This window comes from Berghia stephanieae, chromosome 12 (genome assembly GCF_034508935.2).
Source record: "Berghia stephanieae isolate SIO BIC M18660-M18661 chromosome 12, UCSD_Bste_1.3, whole genome shotgun sequence".
Lineage (NCBI taxonomy): Eukaryota > Metazoa > Mollusca > Gastropoda > Nudibranchia > Aeolidiidae > Berghia > Berghia stephanieae.
Genome location: NC_088371.1, coordinates 41,383,379 through 41,403,846, shown reverse-complemented (window position 1 = coordinate 41,403,846; position 20,468 = coordinate 41,383,379). Strand labels below are relative to the sequence as shown.

General features: G+C 38.5%; 1 protein-coding gene across 1 annotated transcript in view; it reads right to left on the bottom strand.

Moving 5' to 3' along the window:
• Positions 1-10,613: 10,613 nt before the first annotated feature.
• Positions 10,614-20,468, bottom strand: part of LOC144957812 (activin receptor type-2A-like) — a 23,595-nt gene continuing 13,740 nt past the window's right edge. The window contains exons 4-8 of the mRNA XM_078889255.1: positions 19,191-19,366; positions 16,338-16,600; positions 15,611-15,749; positions 13,337-13,467; positions 10,614-12,352 (exon numbers count right to left, since the gene is read on the bottom strand). Coding sequence (XP_078745381.1) covers positions 11,735-12,352; positions 13,337-13,467; positions 15,611-15,749; positions 16,338-16,600; positions 19,191-19,366 — 1,327 coding nt within the window. The 3' untranslated portion in view covers positions 10,614-11,734. The remainder of the gene's footprint in view (positions 12,353-13,336; positions 13,468-15,610; positions 15,750-16,337; positions 16,601-19,190; positions 19,367-20,468) is intronic.

The window sequence follows — 20,468 nt, the reverse complement described above, 5'->3', positions numbered from 1 at the left end:
CCTTCTACTTCTATAGGGAATGAGATTAGCGGAAAAGTAGCGTCCCTTGATTGGACGTCACCCATAGTCTGTGACGTCACCGGCGGAAAAGTTATTAGAGAGAGAACGTCATGTTGGTTGTACGCATGCGTCTCTAATACCTTTTCCGCCGGTGACGTCACAGACTATGGGTGACGTCCAATCAAGGGACGCTACACTTCCGCTAATCTCATTCCCTGTACGTTCCCAGTGTGTGTGTATTACCTCCTATAAAACAAGTTACGCCTGTACTCTCTTATGATCATTTGTATATTTTTTTATCATAATAATAACAACAACAACAACATGTCACCGAGACAACATTTTATATTTTAGTTTAGAAGGGGAGAGAGGTGGAAGTTGTAGGATGGATGGATGGATGGATAGATAGATAGATAGAAAGATAGACAGACAGATCGATCGGTGGGTGGATAGAGATGTAGATAGATAGATGGATGGATAGATAGACAAATAGATGGGAGTTTTGTTTTAAAGGGATTTACGCCCTTGTGACACTTACACGTCCTTTCAGCACCACCTTATGTTTTTGTTTTTAAGGGTTTTACGGCGCTTGCAACACATTTAGGTTATATCAGCGCCAGTAAAAAGGAAGAAAATGGGACAGTAAAAAGTTCTAGAATTACAATTAAAGCACCCAAGAAAAAGTAAGACATAGGGGAACTGGGAACAAATAGGGATCAGATGTAGATTCCAAGAGCATACCACCAATGCACTTAGTTTGAGATCACCTCTTAGTCTCATCCAGACACAAGCACAAAATCCAACAAAGAGGAATACACTCAAATGCCTGCATTATACATTAAAATAACAATAATACATAACAGAGAGATGATTTACAAGGAAAAAAATATCATCTCCCAAACAATAACTATGCATTTGACTGTTTCCCTCCCATCCAGGACTCCGGCCAGGGCCAGGACAAAACCAAGTAATCTCATGCCAAGACAAAGACAGAAAGCAAGTTGGAAAACAGATATAAGGGGATAGAAGACACAGTATGTACCCCCCTGCCCGCTATGGGAGGTCAGGATCCCCACCCAGAGCACCACCTTAAGTATAAGATATTGCAATAGAAAGAAAAAGAAAAAAGTATTAATATTTTGGCTATCAGGCACGGGTACGACCGCAAACTCGGGGACCCAAATAATTTTTGGGTTTTGGGAGGGGGGGGGGGGCGTTTTTTTTAAAAATAATTTTGGGTGTTTGGGAGGGGGAAACTTTTTTTTTTTAAGTCTCTCCCCTACCAAACCCCCTACTAGATTTTTTTTTTTTTTTTTTTTAAAGTTTCCCCCCTCCCAAAGCCCCAAATTATTTGGGTCCCCGAGTTTGCGACAGTACCTCAAGCACGACAGACAATGTAAGATTCATCAGGGGTGGGTGGAGTTCAACACTGGTCTAAAATAAGAGCCAAAAGCCATGAATTGAATCGTTGTTGAAGACGGTCCGGTCTGGTAACGCCTTCTTGTAAGTGTAAGTCCCGACTGACACTGAACTGCCGCGGGATCCCCGCCAAAATGAATACGTGCCTACGGGGAAACATGATAATACAGTATCAAAGAATCCATCCCAGTGGCAAAGAAAGAGAGGACGAGAGAAATACAGTCAACTCCTGAAAAAGCAAACACTACCGGATCAGAAAGATTTGGTTCACTTTATCCATTATCAATGGAGCACAATTCAATGAAGAACAGAATATTTGAGACCAACAAGAGCAGAAGTTGACTTTAAGAGCGTTGACGTTATGCGGAGTCCACTGTAACAGAATCTAAAAGTGATAATAGAAGAAAAAATTAAGAGAGAAAATATCATAATTATAATTATTTTTTTTTTTTAATACATAATCGAGTGAGGAGCCAGAGCCAGCCAATGACGTCAGTTATTATTGGTACGCCCTATGATGATATGGCGATGAAATCAAAAACAAGCACAAATTGAAAATCATAGTACATAATTTATAATTAGACTTTCTATTTCACACAACCACTAAATGAATATAAATATGATCAAATAGTTGAATCTGCCCCATCATACATAATAAATATGTCCGCTAAATTTATGGGTTTTTTTATTTGTTTGTTTAAAAAAAAACAACATATTATATCTTATCGTGTGTGATCTCGACTAAAAACACCTACAATATCTGTCAAACTTAAAATTGAGTTAGATTTAGATGATAATAATAATGATGATAATAATAATACATTATTTTACAAATCATGAAGAATAAGATAACTGTTTAAAAATAATTTTTTTTTTAAAAAATTATAATAATAATAATAATAATAATAATAATAATAATGCCATTGTTGTCGGATTCAAATTCAAAGATGATTTAGCACCTTCTTGTAACATCAAAGTTTAAGCCTGTCTTTGTTTTTTGTTTTGTTTTCTTTACTGTTATACATCCATCCATTTGTGTATCTAAAACATAATCGCCGCCATCTTTGATCGCTATTGCATTGCAGTATCCTTGTGAGGGTAAATTATTGTTGATTTTTAAAGTTAACTTTAGGGATTCCCAATTTTTATCTCGATTCCCAATTTTTATCTCGTAAAAATTACGAATTACAAAAAAAAGTTTTCAAGTAGACAGATCTGCATACGACATACTGGACTGGGATCTGCATACGACATACTGGACTGGGTTGACAGAATTTTATCGATATTTAATATTTATTTTATTTTATCGATATAATGATAAGTTGTTACCTCACATGACAATCAGATTTCGGTACACTTTTTAAGCTTCTCCAAAGAAAATTTCCTTTATTCATCCCATAGGGGAAATTTGTCTCTAGGGTCTATTCCAAGGGAAGACTGGAATAACCCAGGCGTCAGCCGCAGTGCAGCGCCGCACTAATTGAGCTAAGGCGAGATGGCTTGCTGAAGGCCACACAGCGCAGCGGCGGGTGATCGAACTCGGTTACCTTTCGGGTAGGAAGCAAAGACGGTACATGGAGCATGCTAGAATAGAATCCTACGATTTAATCTGTAGCTTACTCTCATACTTACTCACAGGAGGAAATGTTATCGCTTAATGCTCACTGGTAAACTATAAATATATACAGATAATACTATAAGCCTATTATTATCACGTCCCATTTAGAATGGGCCTCACTTCTGACTTATGCCATTTGACCAACTTGTTTGTTTTTAATGGTTTAATAACTCACTCAACCCTAACACAGACTATATCCGTAGTTTACCCGGGGTTACTTTTACCCCTATGCCTCTTTATTAATTTTTTATGAGACTAGTTATAGGCGTAGTATCAATAAATGTTCTTAATTTGTTACTGATAGCTGAATAAAACTATCTATGCACAAGCTCATTAAAAAAAAAAAATTCCAATTTTGAAAAGTAGCAAAAATCTCTAGGATTGAGTGAGTTAACGGCGCTTGCAACACATTAAGGTCATATCATCACCGGTAAAACGGGGAAAAAATGGGATAGTAAAAAGTTCTAGAATTACAATTAAAGCACCCAAGAAAAGGAGAATTTGTTCAAATGTAGATTCCAAGGGCACAATATCAGTGTACTTGAGTTTGATTTTACCCAAAGGTCTCACCCAGACACCAGCACAAGATCTCACTCAAAGGAACACACTCAAATATTTACAAGTCATACGTTAAACATTTAAAAAATAACAGTACATAACAGAGAGATGATTTACAGTGGAAAAAATATCATCTCCCAAAACTATAACTATACATTTGACCGTTTCTCTCCCAGCCAAGGACTCCGGCCAGGGCCAGGACAAAGTAAAGTAATTCATTCCAAGACAAAGACAGAAAGCAACTGGAAAACAGATACAGGGGGATAGTATAGAAGACCCAGCTAGTAGCTCCCTGCCCACTATGGGAGGTCGGAAAGCCCACCCAGACCTTTGGCTGGACATCATCCCAGAGAACTCTTTCACTCACTGGAAGCCTTGACCTTGACCTATTTATCCCCTATGATTCAACATCCAAGTGACAAGGACAAATTCTACCAAATGTTACAGTGAATGACAAAGTCAGTCGGATGGTGAAAAGGTTCGAACTGAGATATTGCCAAGTTTAGTTAGAATTAGGTCAATTTTTATAAAAAATGAGTACTTGTCATAAATGATTAAATCAACCCTTTTGTACATCTTCGGGAAATATCAAATCTTAGTTTCACTTCTAAATATTATTTTACAGCTAGTCAAGTCGAACAAGTATGAAATTTGAGAAAAGTTGCTGGATACCTTTCCCATACATCTGACCATAACTTAATGAAGAATCACCCGATTTACTTCAAATTTACTTTCAGAAAATGCAACAAAAAAAAAAAAACTGCAAATCCAAAATATTCACCTTCCGACTGATTGTATCATCAAGCACTGGCAGAAATAATCATTTTACTTCAAATAGTCCTCGTCTGATTATAAAATAATTACACACATCTTACCAATTTCACCAAGAGAGCAGAAACAGCAATACGACTCGGGGACTCCGGCTTCAATGAAACCAGGTTCAAGGAACAATGGTGGATCGATCATCTCTTAGTAAAAACAAAAACAAAAAGTGGGGAAAAAACAACCAAACAAATGAAGTGCTTGACAGAATAGCATCACGGATTCAGCTTGGCCAAACATTGACAACATCATCATCACAGACCTGCCAACTGCTATGAAACATTCGTAAAAATTACGACATTTTGGCTCCAATTTCAGAGATACATGAGTATCTTTAAGTCATTAGAACTTATTGATAATGAAAGTTGATACCAGAGTGGATAATTGTAAGGATTTTGAAGTGTTATTTAATCAGTGTGATGGCCAATATTGTTGATTTATAAAGTCAACTATAGCGAATACTCTTTCTACCTCTTAAAAGTTTCGAAATTTAAAATTTTCAAGTTGGCAAGTCGACAATCATAATAATGTCAGTATACCGTAAAACCTATCTAAACCTTTAAAAGATTAATAGTATGAGTTGGCAGCTTTTGGAGAGAAATGAAACAATATGCCTGACTTCATATAATAATAATAATAATAATAATAATAATAATATACAACAGTGAATTCTAAATCCAATCATACTTAACAACTTAACAGAGGGCTGGCTGATCCTGACTGAGAATACATTATCATATCATCATTGATTTTAGTGGTACACAATACAAGTTATGGTTGCTGCTTCAAGCTGCGAAAAGTAAGAAACAATAAGAAAGGTCAATGGATGACCTACCGCCCGTAGCAGCCAACTTTTCAAAGATCTCAAACTGGACATCCTGGCACAACCTAATCCACGACCCAAAAACAACAGCATGTTTGGACTGTTAGAAAATATCATCTAGATTCAGAGATGTTTTCTGTTCCTCGTTTTAATTTGGCTAGTTTTAAAAAAAGCATAACTCTGGGCCAAGTTAGAGTTAAGAGACATTTCCATACATATAAACAGTCCCAATTTTCTTTCTTTAATTTTTCCTCCAGATTACTAAATCGGGAAAGTCTTGATTTTATCATCAGGACAGTTGGCTGCTAGGCGACTCAATCATTTTCAAGGACGGTGAAGTCTGCAGACATTTCACTTTCCCTTACAAACAACAGGGTGTCTTTCCAACTTTAATTATTATTATTTTTTTTTTCAATTCAAAATTCTGAAGAAGAAAAACTTGTTTTCTTGTCTCAACTGCTGTTTGCTTTTTAATTCTGTCGAATTCATATCGAAGACGAGTCTTAACCGAGAGATTCAAAAGGCTGCACTATCCTTTAATGCAATCATAAATTGAGGCTGCCATTTTAACTTTCATCATTGTTTCTTCCTACAAGATAACTTTTGGTAAGAGTATGAATAAGAAAGCTGCCTCCAAACAAAGGCAATCCTCGTCTTTTAAGAAACAAAACATACAGAAATAAACAAACGGAATGGAAAATAAAAAATTTTATGAAACGAAATCACTGAAAAGTCTGAATTATATTTAAAAAAGGCACTCTCTTTAAAAATAACAATTTTCTTCTCTTTTATTTCATGATTTATCTTTTTTTGGTATTGGTATTAGTTGCTTTTATCTTTACACTAGAATAATGTAAATGTCTTGAATAAAACTGCTGCAGGTTTGAAACGGTGAGTCATGAATTAAGATCAACAAAATGAAATAAAGTACTGGGGAAATCCTTCGACAATGCTTGGTGCAATTTCAACAGAGAAAAAGAAAGTCTGACAAGAAATATCAAAAGACTAACTCAAGACACACTATCATTATCCAGTTATTTCCTTCTTCAAGACTTCCTTCTATGTTGCTGTGTCATTTCCTCTCTTTTTTAAAAAAAATCTATATATATATATTAATAAAAGAGAAGGAATTGAGCAAATGGTTGATGGTACAGTACTTGAAATGCATGCATTTGATGGGATTAGACAGTATCTGTGGCTCACAGTAGAAACAATGATAAGGAGATAAATAATTAACTGCTAATAATTAGCCTGCTCACATTAAAAGATTTTCCAACAGTAGCCTCCCCCCCCCCCACCTCTCTCTCTCTCTCTCTCTCTCTCTCTCTCTCTCTCTCTCTCTCTCTCTCTCTCTCTCTCTCTCACATAAAACAAAAAAATATCGTATAAAATATTTGTGTTTTTTTTTCACAATATAAAGAAATTATTTCATATGAACAGTGAAAACAAATCATAACTATTTGCATTTAAAAAAAAAAAAAAAAAAAAAAAAAAAAAACCCAGCACAAGTGAAATGAATTCAAACTGCGTTCTAGCCCATTGACGGGAGAGCATAGAGGTAGGTAGGAGGACAACATTAACAACTTGATCATTCACACTGGCATCATCCTGGCAGTTCATCCGTTAAAATAGGAAACTCGATAAAAACATTTTTTTCTTTAATAAAATATTTCAAAATAATTTTTATTCCCCGCTTATTTAGTTTTTGTAGGTTGTTTTTTTACAGCCAGCGCTTGTGACACGACAACTATAAAGTCATTTCAACTCCAGTAAAAAAGGAAAATGAAATGGAGGAAATGTTGTAGATCTGAAGGTAAAAATAGCAAGAAAAGAAATTAAAAAAAAAAAAAAAGGGGGGGGGGGGGGGGGAGGTGCCTGGCTGGTTCAGGGAGGGATGAGAAGATTCCACGAGCAATCCACCAGTGTGCTTATTTTGCCATGACCTAAAAGTCCCTGTCAATATACACTCCAACTTTCACAAGGTACAATACATTTTTTTTTTCTTTTTAAAAACATGATCGTACATATTGGGAGCGATGATTTACAAGGAAAAAATGTCATCTCTCAAAAAAAAAAAATGTTTTAAATGAACTATAAATCTGATTGCATCCCTCTCAGCCAAGGATCCTTGTCAGGGCCAGGAAAAATCCCTGAGCACTCTCAATCTAGAGCAAAGACAGAGAGAAGGGAAGGGAAGGGGGATAGAAGAAGACAAAACAAAGGAGATCTCTCTCTCTCTCTCCATCCAGCCAGGGCTCTGACGAGAGGTAAGAATGTAATCAAACTGTATCCAAAACCAATTGAATTGTGCCATCCATTCATGTACGAAGTCATGCAGTGGAATCCTGTTAAAGCCAACACCGCTGGACCAGACAAAAATAGGGTTGACTTTAAGCAAAAGTTGACTTTATCCAACATCAATGAAATACCGTTAGATAAAGAATTGAACATTTGGGACCAACAAGGGGTGTTGACTTTAACTTTAAAGCGGAAAGATGACTTTTAATTTTAAGAGTGTTGGCTTTATACGCAGATTCCACTGTAATTATAATAAATTATTTATTCTAAGCATGGGATAAATGACTAAGTGCTGGTGGCTGACCCAGCACAATAACAAGTTAACAAAGAATAAATGTGGGAGGTATCAAACTCAAAAAGAGGTCCTTACTCTTAGCCGAGGTTTGAGTTCCTGATGTAACGCATCATCGTTTAAGTAATTTTAACACGGTGTGTCATGAGAATAGCTTATCATTCAATCCCACAACAGACAACAATAACTTTTGTTTTAACTTGTTCAACATCCAAACATTTACATTACATGGTGTAGTAGTAGAAATGTTCCATATGATTGTATCAATAACACAATAGAAAATATTATTACAAGCGCATATCAATAATTAATCATATATGTTTTCATTATTCAAAAAATAATTGTCAATAGATATCTACACAATAAAACCACAATTTGTTAATTGAAAATTTAAACAAACAAAAAAAAAGGTAGCTTCAATGTTAAAATTTAACATGTTTTTTTTACTCTCAATATTTCCATCCGATTCCTTGCTTGTTTGTTTTTTAAGGGTTTTACAGCGCTTGCAACACATTTAGGTCATATCAGTATCAGCACCAGTAAAAAGGAAGAAGATGAGATAGTAAAAAGTTCTAGAATTACAATTGATGCACCCAAGAAAAAGGGAGACGAAGGGGAATTAGTTTTATAGAACGGATGGAGATTCCAAGAGCACACTATCGGGTTTGAGATCACCTAAATGACTCATCCTGACACAAGCACAGGCCCCCACTAAGAGGAACACACTCAATTGTTTACAAATCATATATATGTCAAACAAAAATAATACAGATGATTTACAAGACAAAAAATATAATCTCCCAAAACTCTTAAAATTATACATTTGACTGTTTCCCTCCCAACCAGGGCCAAGACAAAACCCAAGTAATCTCATTCCAAGACAAAGACAGAAAGCACGTTGGAAAACAGATATAGGGGGAATAGAAGACACAGTAAGTGCTTCCCTGCCCACTATGGGAGGTCAAGAACCCCACCCAGATTCCTTGTTTTGAGAAGACGTGTGAATCATGAATTGAATCAGAAATGCCATACGGTTATCCACATATTGAATAATGCATCATGTCCAAGCTTATTTATTATATACGTAGAGGTGAAATGTTTTGTTCATCATGAGTGGAGTATGAGTCGAGCTATTCCGTGTGACAACGACACAAAAGTGAATATTTGATACCGTGTTGTACCAAAATGAAGAGGAGTTCTTTGCTAATTGCAGACCATGCCCAGATTGATGATCACGCGTACAACATTTGAGAAGGGCTGTAGATTTAACTATTACTATCAGTAACCAAGCTACGACCTTCAGTTGAAAAATATCATTAAAATCTGAAACAACTTTTTTTTTAAAAATCAACAAATTAAAAAAAAACTTGAATATTTACACAATTGTCGAGGCAGAAAACTTGTGTGTTTATAACTTGTTCCTTGAAAGTGATTCGCTGCAGTTTTTTCATACTTAGTAATCTTGACCATAGTTACCATTTCAAAACAATGAAGACAAGCAGGAAAATAAAATTGCAAGGGTGTAGCAACAACATCAGACAGACAGGTCTGTACTTTTGTGGAACACCCCGAAGAACAACTCAAGTTGTCATTTCTCGTCTGCCTGCCTTGGGTAAAAACATGTTGTAATGCTGATGATACACACTGGAAAGAATTATAAAGAACTTATACACACAAAGGAAGTCTTTCTCCAAGCTGTTCTAGTTCTATTCAATTTTTTTGGACAGTCCACAATTTCCAGAAGATTTGTATCATCTTTCCATTATTTAACTTTCTGATATCGAAAGGAACAACTTATGAATCGAAAAAAGAATGTAAGTTGTCAACCCAAAGGGAAGTCGAGGCCTCTCATTCATTCAGTAAGGAAATGGAAAGAGTTGGGACTTGTCATGTGTGCGTCCTGGCATTGGGTGCTGATGCAAAAATACCTTGGACAGTCCCAGACCTGCCAACCCTTCACATTCCAAAAGTGGAATCAGAATGCCTAAAAATAGGAATTTGGGACCAAAAAAATAGGAATTTCACCTTTTTATTAGAGTTAGAGACAGGGGAGGTGGGGGGGGGGGGGGAATGGATGAAGTCGTTACTGAGAAGTGTGTACTTTTATAGACCTATACTAAACAAGGCAGTGGAAAAATGTAGATAGCATTGAAGCTCGGGGGGGGGGGGGGGGGGGGGGGGAAGAAAAACCAACGAAAGACAAGTTCCATCTTTACATCGAATCGGGTTCAATAAACTATTGAATGCTACTGATAACGAGAGTTAACGATAATGGCAACAATGAAAACATCGTAAGAAAGAACTCAGTATCAACAAATGAAATATATTTTTAAAAAAAAAACAAAAAAATACTTCCAGGAGAATTGTATCAACAACCTAAACCAGCATTCCGTATCCATAGTAACGTGAATGTAGTGTAAATGTTGCTGCTCGAAGCTCAAAGAAATAAATAATAACGTGAAGTTGAATGTAAGCTTCAATTTAAGTACAAAAACAGATCAAATGAAAGTTTCGGGTTTCCCCTTTATCAACAAAACAGGATGAATGAAACACCACAGATGAATGAGATGATGTGGTAATGGCGTAGCGTAGTTACTATGCCACTACCACATCATCTCATTCATCTGTAGTGTTTCATTCATCCTGTTTTGTTGATAAAGGGGAAACCCGAAACGTTCATTTGATCTGTTTTTGTAATTAAATTGAAGCTTACATTCAACTTCACGGTATTATTTATTTTAGTAACGTGAATGGAAACTGAGTGAGGTATAAAGACTATAATAAGTATAAGACTTTATTTAACACGTGGGGTTTTCATAGCAACCAGTGACATGGACCAACAGAATGGAAATAAGGTCTACTCGTAGATTTTAAACATCACACGATCCAGATCCACGATGAAATGGCAACATTAGCAGAAAACCTGCCTGAAAAAGGAGTGGGCAAGATATCATGAAGAAAAGTTGATCTGCAAATTCACTGCTTCAAAATTCTAAATTTTAGGTAGTTTTTTTTCTTTCTTTTTTTTTTTTTCCTCAAAAATGCAACAAGTTACGTCTTTTATCTCACCAGTCAACTTCTGTACTAAGGAAAAACTTTACTTGAAAATTTGGTCAGAAAACACTTCCTTCATATATATTGATCGATTTAAATGACCCCCACCTGGGACTTCGCAAAGTTTTGATTGAAGTTTGAGAGTGTTTGCCAAGATTAGAGTTCATTTGAATCAAATCGATTTTTGAAGGATGAGTTTTCTGGCCAAATTTTTAAATTCATGTTTTTCCAGAGTATGGCAGTTGACTGGTTTCATAGAAATCCTCACAAATAAAAAGTAAAATTACAAACTGACAAATTTTGTCTCCCAAGGAATCGGAGAAGTCAGAAATGGCAAGAAGTGAGTACGGTACTTTTGCACAGAGAAAGAACACAGCCGGTTGTAACCCCAACATTATATTCTGCATTTCCAGAGGTTGTCGTGATGATGATGATGATGCGAGCAGCACACTGTATACAGCTATGCGAATCTCTCCAATTCTGTTCTGCAACTGTGCTGACGCATTGTAAGGTCACGAGGAGGACAGCCCAAGGTCACGAGGACAGCCCAAGGTCACGAGGACAGCCCAAGGTCATGAGGAGGACAGCCCGATACTCCAAGAATAACGATCTTGACAACTGTGTTGACTTCTTTTTAAAATTTCAACACTATTAAAAAAAAAATTTTTTTTTTTTGATCTGGGCACCTTTCGTAGTGGTATAGTTGACACAATCCCATTTCCCTATGAGACTGTAGATGGATGATTGTGAGAGACCTCTGTCTGATGCGACTCCTTTGACTGATCGACTCGTAGATAGGTGTCAAAACCCCGATAAGTTGTACAACACACGATGATTGGCAGTCGATACATCAACACGAGCAGAGGTCTCTGGAGGTCACATTCGTCCCCATTTGTGAGGGAGACAAAGAATTATTAATATTGTTTGTTATCGCTGTAGAGTTCACATTAGCACTATTGTTGTTGTTGTTGTTGTTGTTATTATTATTATTATTGTTGTTGACAATACTATTATGGTCATAAATGACTGCAGGGGGTGGGGGTGGCGGTGACGGCTGTGCATTTGTATTGTTGTTATTAGAATTGTTAGGCACGTAGACGGGTGGTGGTGACTGATGCTGTTGTTGGTGGATGTGGTGGTGATGGGGGTGACTATGATGGGGGGGCAGATGAGGATGTTGATTGGTATTACTTGTGAGACAGTTGTTCACGTGTTGCTGGTGGTGATGTTGTTGTTGCTGTTCATGAATGAACTGTTGCTGTAGTGGTTGCTGTTGACCAGAATACGGAGGTGCCGGAGAGGAGAGCGGCGTTGTTGATGCATTTGTCGAGGTATTGTTATTATCCCCTCCTGTGTTGATAGTGCGTGAGAACTGTGCAATCCGGTCGTGGACACATCCGGCAGAGAGTCTGGCTTCTGCATCTTGGTCCCAGCACTCTTCCATTGTTGTCACCAGATTGGCCATGCCCTGCAAGGATCAAACGTAGATTCATATTAATATCCCTTTAAAACAATAACGTGAGGCTATGTGGTCTTGTGGTAAGACACTTGCTTTCGGATCAGAAGGTCCTGGGTCCAAGCCTCGCTCAGAGCATAGTTGAGTCCTTGGAAAAGGCTCTTTACCCACATTCTATCACCGTACTCTAAAATGAGTACTTGCCCATTAGCAGTGTTGTCTCTGTCCGAAAAAATTGTAATATCGCCTAACAGGCGTCATATCCAGTCCTACATGTTAAGTGTTGCTATTGGACAGGGACCCCTTGTAAAGCGCTTTGAGCACATTTTGTGGATATTGCGCTATATAAAAGCTCAATTTTTTAAAAATAAATAAAATAAAACTAGTGGACAGCCCAGCTTATTTAAATAAAGGCCACTATAAACAGACACTCATCAGTTTTAATTATCATTCTATTGTATTGTGAAAATTAACATTGTAGACCAAAACAAATCTTTTGAGCCATCAGCGTCAAAAAACAGTCCCTGTAATATGGCTATGAATCTTTTAAACACAAACCAGTTGCATCCAGTTTGTGACAAAATTGTTGAGTCGACCGAAATTCAAACCCTGCTTTGCATCGTTTTTCAAGAGAGTGGGGGGGGGGGGGGGGGGTGGATAGTAGTCCTTTAGTCCTTCAGGACCATTAAGCCCATGCAATCGGAGTTTAGCCCTGTTTCTATAGCACGAAAGGGACAATAGCAATTGCTTGCTACCATTTTCACAGGACGCTGGTCTATCAGAAAGTACTTTCCACCAGATCTGGCAGACCCAGCTACCCAATTACTGCTGGATGGACAGGGGGGAGGGGGTCCGAAAAAAATCTTGACTGCACCCAGGATCGATCTCGATCATTTTGCTAACATTGCAGCAACACATAGAACTGCTCCGACAAGCATTATTTAATTTAAGGAAAATGGAAATGTTAGAATTAACAAGATGATTTTGACAGCCTACCGGCGACTGGTACCAAGCTGGTTTGATTGCCGGCCGACGCTTCTGCACAGCCACCAGAGGTTGCATTTCTTCCAACGATGGCTGGAGACCCACCTCAGCTTCAAATGGAAGGCGGTAATCATCAACCACACCTGTCAAAATATCAAAGAAACAAAAAAATAATAATCAGTGCTGATGGTGACAAATAGTGAAAAAGGAGGAAAATGTTAAACGATTCCTTTAAGCCCCATTTTTACTGCACTAAACCCCACTTTTAGAGCAATTGAGATGATAGACTATCATTGATAATCCAGCAAACTTCTGGAGAGTGGGAAACATCACCTGTGTGTTCCACCACACATCAACTCTCTCATTGCTAACACATTGTTTCGAGAAAATGTAATTTTTAAAAGGAGGAAATTCCCCTCTGGACTCCAAAATCGCGGATTTCCGCGGATCCGAGGAAAACCAACAGCACTGAATAATATCAGTATTGTCTATGTGGGGCAGCGTGGCTCAGTGGTCCAGTCTTTGCTTCGTACCCAAAAGGTACCGAGTTCGACTACGGTCTCGTTGTGTGGCCTTGAGCAAGTCGTCTCGCCCTAGCTCACTTGCGGCGCTGCACTGCGGCTGATGCCTGGGTTATTCCAGTCTGCCCTTGGAATAGATCCTAAAGACAAATTTCCCCTTGGCGATGATTAAAGGGGATTTTTTTTTTTTAAATTATTATTTGACTTTAATATAGGAGACAAAGGGTGCAGCGTTGACTGAACAGTACGGTCTTTGCTTCGAACCCAAAAGTTACCAAGTTAGAATATGTTGTTTTTGCTTTTAAGGGTGTTACGGCGCTTGCTGCACGTCAAGGTCATATCAGCGCCAGTAAAAAGTTCTAGAACTACAATTAGAGCACCCAAGAAAAGGTAAGACAAAGGGGAATTGGTTCAAATAGGAAACAGATGTAGATTCCAAGAGCACACTGTCAAAGTACTAAGTTGGAGATCACCTAAAAGTCTCATCCAGACACAAGCATAGGTCCTCACTATAAGAGGAATACACTCAAATGTTTACAAATCATATATAATATGTAAATAAAACATAATACAATGCATAACAGAGAGATGATTTACAAGGAAAAAAAAAAATCTCCCAAAACTAACTATACATTTGACTGTTTCCCTCCCAGCTAGGGTATCCAGCCAGTGCCAGGACAAAACCAAGTATGACTATTACCGACAAATAACAGGACTGTGGTTGAAGTCTTTGTTGGCCACAAAGGTAGTTTTTTTTTTGTTTTTTTTAAGGATTTTACAGCGCTAGCAACACACTTAGATCATTTCAGTGCCAATAAAAAGGTTATAGATTTACAATTGAAAGCACCCAAGAAAAGGTAAGACAAAGGGGAAGGGTTCAAACAGGGAACATGTAGATTCCAAGAGCACACTATCAGTGTATTTAGTTTGAGATCACCTAAAAGTTTCATCCAGACGCAAGCAAAGGTCCCCACTAAGAGGAACACAAATGTTTACAAACCAAAATGTATTTGGCCACAAAGGTAGAGGAGGGGGTGGATGCTTTAATACATAAGCTAAAAAAATAAAATTAAAAAAAAATATTTTACAGCACATAATGCCTCCACTGTTCCAAGCCAAAACAATCTCGATTATAACTGGTTTGAAAAATCTATTCTGAAAAGGATATATCAAATTCCCCCCGCCCCCACTTCCCCATTCCTTCCCTCACTTTCACCCTCAAAAAAAATTGAGCATTCTCAGATTCACCAGACCAGCTAACCCTTCACATTCCAAAAGTGGAATCAGAAAGTCAGAAAATAGGAATGTGAGACAAAAAATAGGAATTTGTAACCAATGGATAATTCCCTATCAAAATGACTACAAGCTTTGCCACCAAACACATAAAGATAGTATTCTGGCACAGCTGGTGAAAATTGCATATTATCAAATGTGGTAGGTATTGGATTGGGGAAGGGGAGGAGGGAGGGGGGAGGAATGCAAATCACTCTCCTACTTAGCTCCTTTTCGCTCCGCAAAAATAAAAAAAATATAAAAATGTCAATCACCTTTTTAATCCCCCCTCCCCCATCCCCCCTCTCCTCCTCTATTTCTTTTTTCTTCTTACCATCATTATCATCATTTTTGAAAATCGTAATTTTTAGAGACAAATGGAGGAATAGCGAAAAGGGAGAGTGAAAATAGGAAATTGGATTCCGCCAAAAGCGGAAGGGTTGTTAGGTATGGATTCATATTGACATCATTGGCAAGTAGTCAGACGACTTACCTTCCACACAAGAGCAACGTGACATGAGCTCCCACAGCACTAGACTACAAGCATACATGTCAATGCGTAGAAACGAGTCCATATTGAAGCAAATGGCTCCCTCTAGAACTTCAGGGGCCATATAACGGCGAGTGCCAACCTGAATTGAAAAAAAAATTAATTAATTTTTAAAGAAAAATGCCACAATAAATGTCAAATGAAATTCTCGAACCAGCAATTTATAATGAATTCCTATCAAAGAAAATTTTATTTTCCATGAAGGAAATGTTAATTTCATAAAAATAGCATTAGTCGTATCGTATCATTCAAATGGACTCGGGACAATCGATTCTTTTCAATTTCCAATTACCATTTATAAAAGTTTGTTTATCAAATGTTTTCCATCTCTGAAAGTCAAACTTAACCATCGACTGATTTTCTCGAGCTGTCATACGAATATATTCCAAATTTAAATTTAAAAAATAGAGTCTGATAGAAAAGAAAACCGGGTCAATAATAACTGATTCTGTTGAAAAACGACACTGCCTTACTCAGACATGTATCCACAATTTTGGCTGGGAAACTCTACCTTCAAATATCAATGGATTAAAATGACCATCTTTGCAAAACATTTCAAACCTGGGACTTCTTCGCCAAGTGTAAAAGTCTTCTTTATAAGTTAATAGTATTTATTTTTTCTTTTATTATTATTTTTTTTAAAATATAAATTGATGAGTAGAAGACCTACCTGAGTATGAGTTTCATTGACCCCTAAGCTAGGGTCAAAGGCCAAGGCCAGACCAAAGTCAGCAATACAGGCGGACAGGTCCGATTTGATGAGCACATTTTTACTCTTGAAGTCCCTGTGAGCAATGGCAGGCTTCATGGGCGTGTTGTAAGTAGCAGGGATCTCATCGTGGAGATAGGCCAGCCCAGACGTCATCGTCTCACCAATACGACACAGCTGTGCCCATGTGATAGTGTTGGCCTTCAGGAGGTCGTACAGGGAACCTGAAATTATGATAATGATGATTCTTGATTACTTGGAACTTTCCTCGACTATTGTAATAGTATCTCTCTTACTCCCCTCACTCTTCACATCGCCCGATTTATCACTATCAGGCCGCTGGTACAAGGCCTTTCGTCACACGAATTGAAGATGGTGTTCATTGTTGTTCAACAAAAGCCGTCAGCCCTCGGGCTATAACTATAACTAGCCTATCACAGGATTATTTTTATGAATTTTTACACAAAACAAGCACACTTCAGTATCGTATGATCCTTTACGAATTAATAAAATTGAATAAGTGAATTATAATCCAGAAGTAGAAATAAATAATAATTAATTAATGGAGCTTCCATAACAATGAACTGATCACTTGAAAGACGCACGCTAAAAGTGATCACACGAGCGCATCACGTCCTGCAAATGGCTCCATTCGGCATTAAAGTAGACGGAATAATTCAAACTCCAAGCCTCAGTTGAAATAAATTTGAAAAAAGAAAATACAGATGAAAAACAAGAAAAGAGAAATTTCAAAAAGGAGAATGATGAACCAAAAATTGAATTAACTCTATCCGGTTCACATGAATGGGCAATCAAACAAATTTGTTCAATTTTCAGTAATGTTGAACTCGACAAAGTTAAGTGGTCCTTAGGAGCCATTAGGCCATGGAGACGGAGACATTAGGCCATGGAGACGGAGCCATTAGGCCATGGAGATGGGAGTTTATCCCAGCTTCTAAGGCATTAAAACACAGTAGCAATTCTTTGCAACCCTTTGGACTTTGGATAGAACACTCGTCTATCCCAACGTTCATTCCACTAGATATAAGACAGCCAGCTCCCCGACCACTGCTTGATCAATCAACAAGGAGGGCAGGGTGGGTGAGAGAATAAAAATCTCAAAATGTTCGCAAACAATGTATACAATGCATTCAAAAAATAATTATAATATTACTTAACAGTCAGAGAGATGAATTTTTAAAAAAAATATATATATATATACATATATATATCACCTCTCAAAAAAGGATAGATCTCTCCCTCTCAGCTGAGGAATCCTGGCCAGGACCAGAAAAGAAACAAACCCTGAGCATCTCAATCCAGAATGACAGATTGACAGGGAAAACAGACATGGGGGATAGGAGATACGGCAAGTGACCTCTTTTGTCCACCATGGGAGGTCAGGGGACTCCATCCAGAATGACAGATTGACAGGGAAAACAGACATGGGGGATAGGAGATACGGCAAGTGACCTCTTTTGTCCACCATGGGAGGTCAGGGGACTCCATCCAGAATGATAGATTGACAGGGAAAACAGACTTGGGGGATAGGAGATACGGCAAGTGACCTCTTTTGTCCACCATGGGAGGTCAGGGGACTCCATCCAGAATGACAGATTGACAGGGAAAACAGACTTGGGGGATAGGAGATACGGCAAGTGACCTCTTTTGTCCACCATGGGAGGTCAGGGGGCTCCATCCAGAATGACAGATTGACAGGGAAAACAGACATGGGGGATAGGAGATACGGCAAGTGACCTCTTTTGTCCACCATGGGAGGTCAGGGGACTCCATCCAGAATGATAGATTGACAGGGAAAACAGACTTGGGGGATAGGAGATACGGCAAGTGACCTCTTTTGTCCACCATGGGAGGTCAGGGGGCTCCATCCAGAATGACAGATTGACAGGGAAAACAGACATGGGGGATAGGAGATACGGCAAGTGACCTCTTTTGTCCACCATGGGAGGTCAGGGGGCTCCATCCAGAATGACAGATTGACAGGGAAAACAGACATGGGGGATAGGAGATACGGCAAGTGACCTCTTTTGTCCACCATGGGAGGTCAGGGGGCTCCATCCAGAATGACAGATTGACAGGGAAAACAGACTTGGGGGATAGGAGATACGGCAAGTGACCTCTTTTGTCCACCATGGGAGGTCAGGGGGCTCCATCCAGAATGACAGATTGACAGGGAAAACAGACATGGGGGATAGGAGATACGGCAAGTGACCTCTTTTGTCCACCATGGGAGGTCAGGGGACTCCATCCAGAATGACAGATTGACAGGGAAAACAGACATGGGGGATAGGAGATACGGCAAGGGACCTCTTTTGTCCACCATGGGAGGTCAGGGGACTCCATCCAGAATGACAGATTGACAGGGAAAACAGACATGAGGGATAGGAGATACGGCAAGGGACCTCTTATGTCCACACTGGGAGATCAGGGGACTCCATCCAGAATGAATTGACTTTTATGAAAACAATGACTTTGTGCGGCTATGTCGTCTTGTGGTATGACACTCGCTTTCGGATCAGAAGGTCCTGGGGTCGAGCCTCGTTCAGCGCAAAGTTAGTCCTTGGAAAAGACTTTACTCACATTCTCTCAACGTGTAAAATGAGTACCTGACCATTAATAACATTGTCTTTGTCCGAAAAAACTGATAACATCGCCTAACAGGCGTCATGTCCCATCCTACATGTTAAGTGTTGCTGTTGGTCAGGGACCCCTTGTAAAGTGCTTTGAGCACATTTAGTGGATATTGCGCTATACTATAAAAGTTCAATTCAAGAGGATAAATCCTACCCTTACCTCTCTCATGGTACTCTGTAATCAGATAAAACTCTGTGTAGGGATTCTCATCCTTGACCTCAGAACCAATAAATTGGAGTATGTTCTTGTGTCTCATGTTGGAGTTTTTATAAATGTCCACTTCAGCAGAGAATGACTTTTTGTCCGCAAGAGGGAATATCTTCACAGCTACAAACCTGGGCGGAATGAAAATTACAGGAATACATTTTGTTAAATCAATCAATGTTAGTTTTCCAAACAAAAGAAAAATCCGAGCACTCACTTTTGCCAACCACATAACCGAAAACCCCATTGAGAGATACGCCACAAACAATTCGAACTGCTTCAAAATCCCACAGACAAGAACACAAAACTACAAAAATTCTTTCATTAGAACTATCTCGGAGTGGAATGGGCTGGATGAACTGGTCATCATGGCACCACACCTGAACGATTTCAAGGCCCGACTGACATGGGCCCCCGCCCAATGAGGACGCCGCTGAAAGACAACCAGACCATTGGTTTCTTCAGCGCCAACCATACAGATACAGTTACAGAAGGGTGCCTACGGCAGGCACTACTTTTAAGGTCATATCCGTGCCCAGGAAAAGGATGAAGGTAGGTCTTCAGTTAATTCTCCTCTATGTTGAATAATAGAATAGACCTACCATTGGAGTAGGTAATACTTGATTTACTCATACAACTGCAGTGATCACAGTTAAACCAAAACAAAAACAAATTAATTTAGAGAACAAAAAAAAAAAACTCCCACAAAAATGTCAATTTTGTTTCCCTTTGACAAGCAGATGGTAATAATATATTTTCATCCATACGCAGGTAGTTTATATAATCAGATGTATAATCAATTGGTTCCTTCAACAAAATTGGATAAGTTGTGTTTCTGTCTCTAAAGTAACCATTGTTTAAACCACAGCGATAGTTTTTGTTCCGGCTTTTTCTTCTTTTTTTTTTTAAAATACATAATGAAAGCCAAGCTGAGACAGCAATATTTACTTTACTAGGCAGTGACATAGTAAATGAATAAGGAAAGCATGTGTCGTGAGTCGACACTTTTTAGAAGGCAGCCTCAGGGCCCCACTCAAGGCAGTGCCTCAAGGGAAACCTACGTCATGGATCCTTGCATATAAGTCCCATCCTGACACCAGCACAGGGAATACACTCAAATGTTTACAGTATATATCCAAAACAGAAAACATAAATAACAACACTTAACAGAGTGATGGAAATAAAAATGATCCCCCAAAACTACTAACCGTTTGACTGTTTCCCTCTCCACAA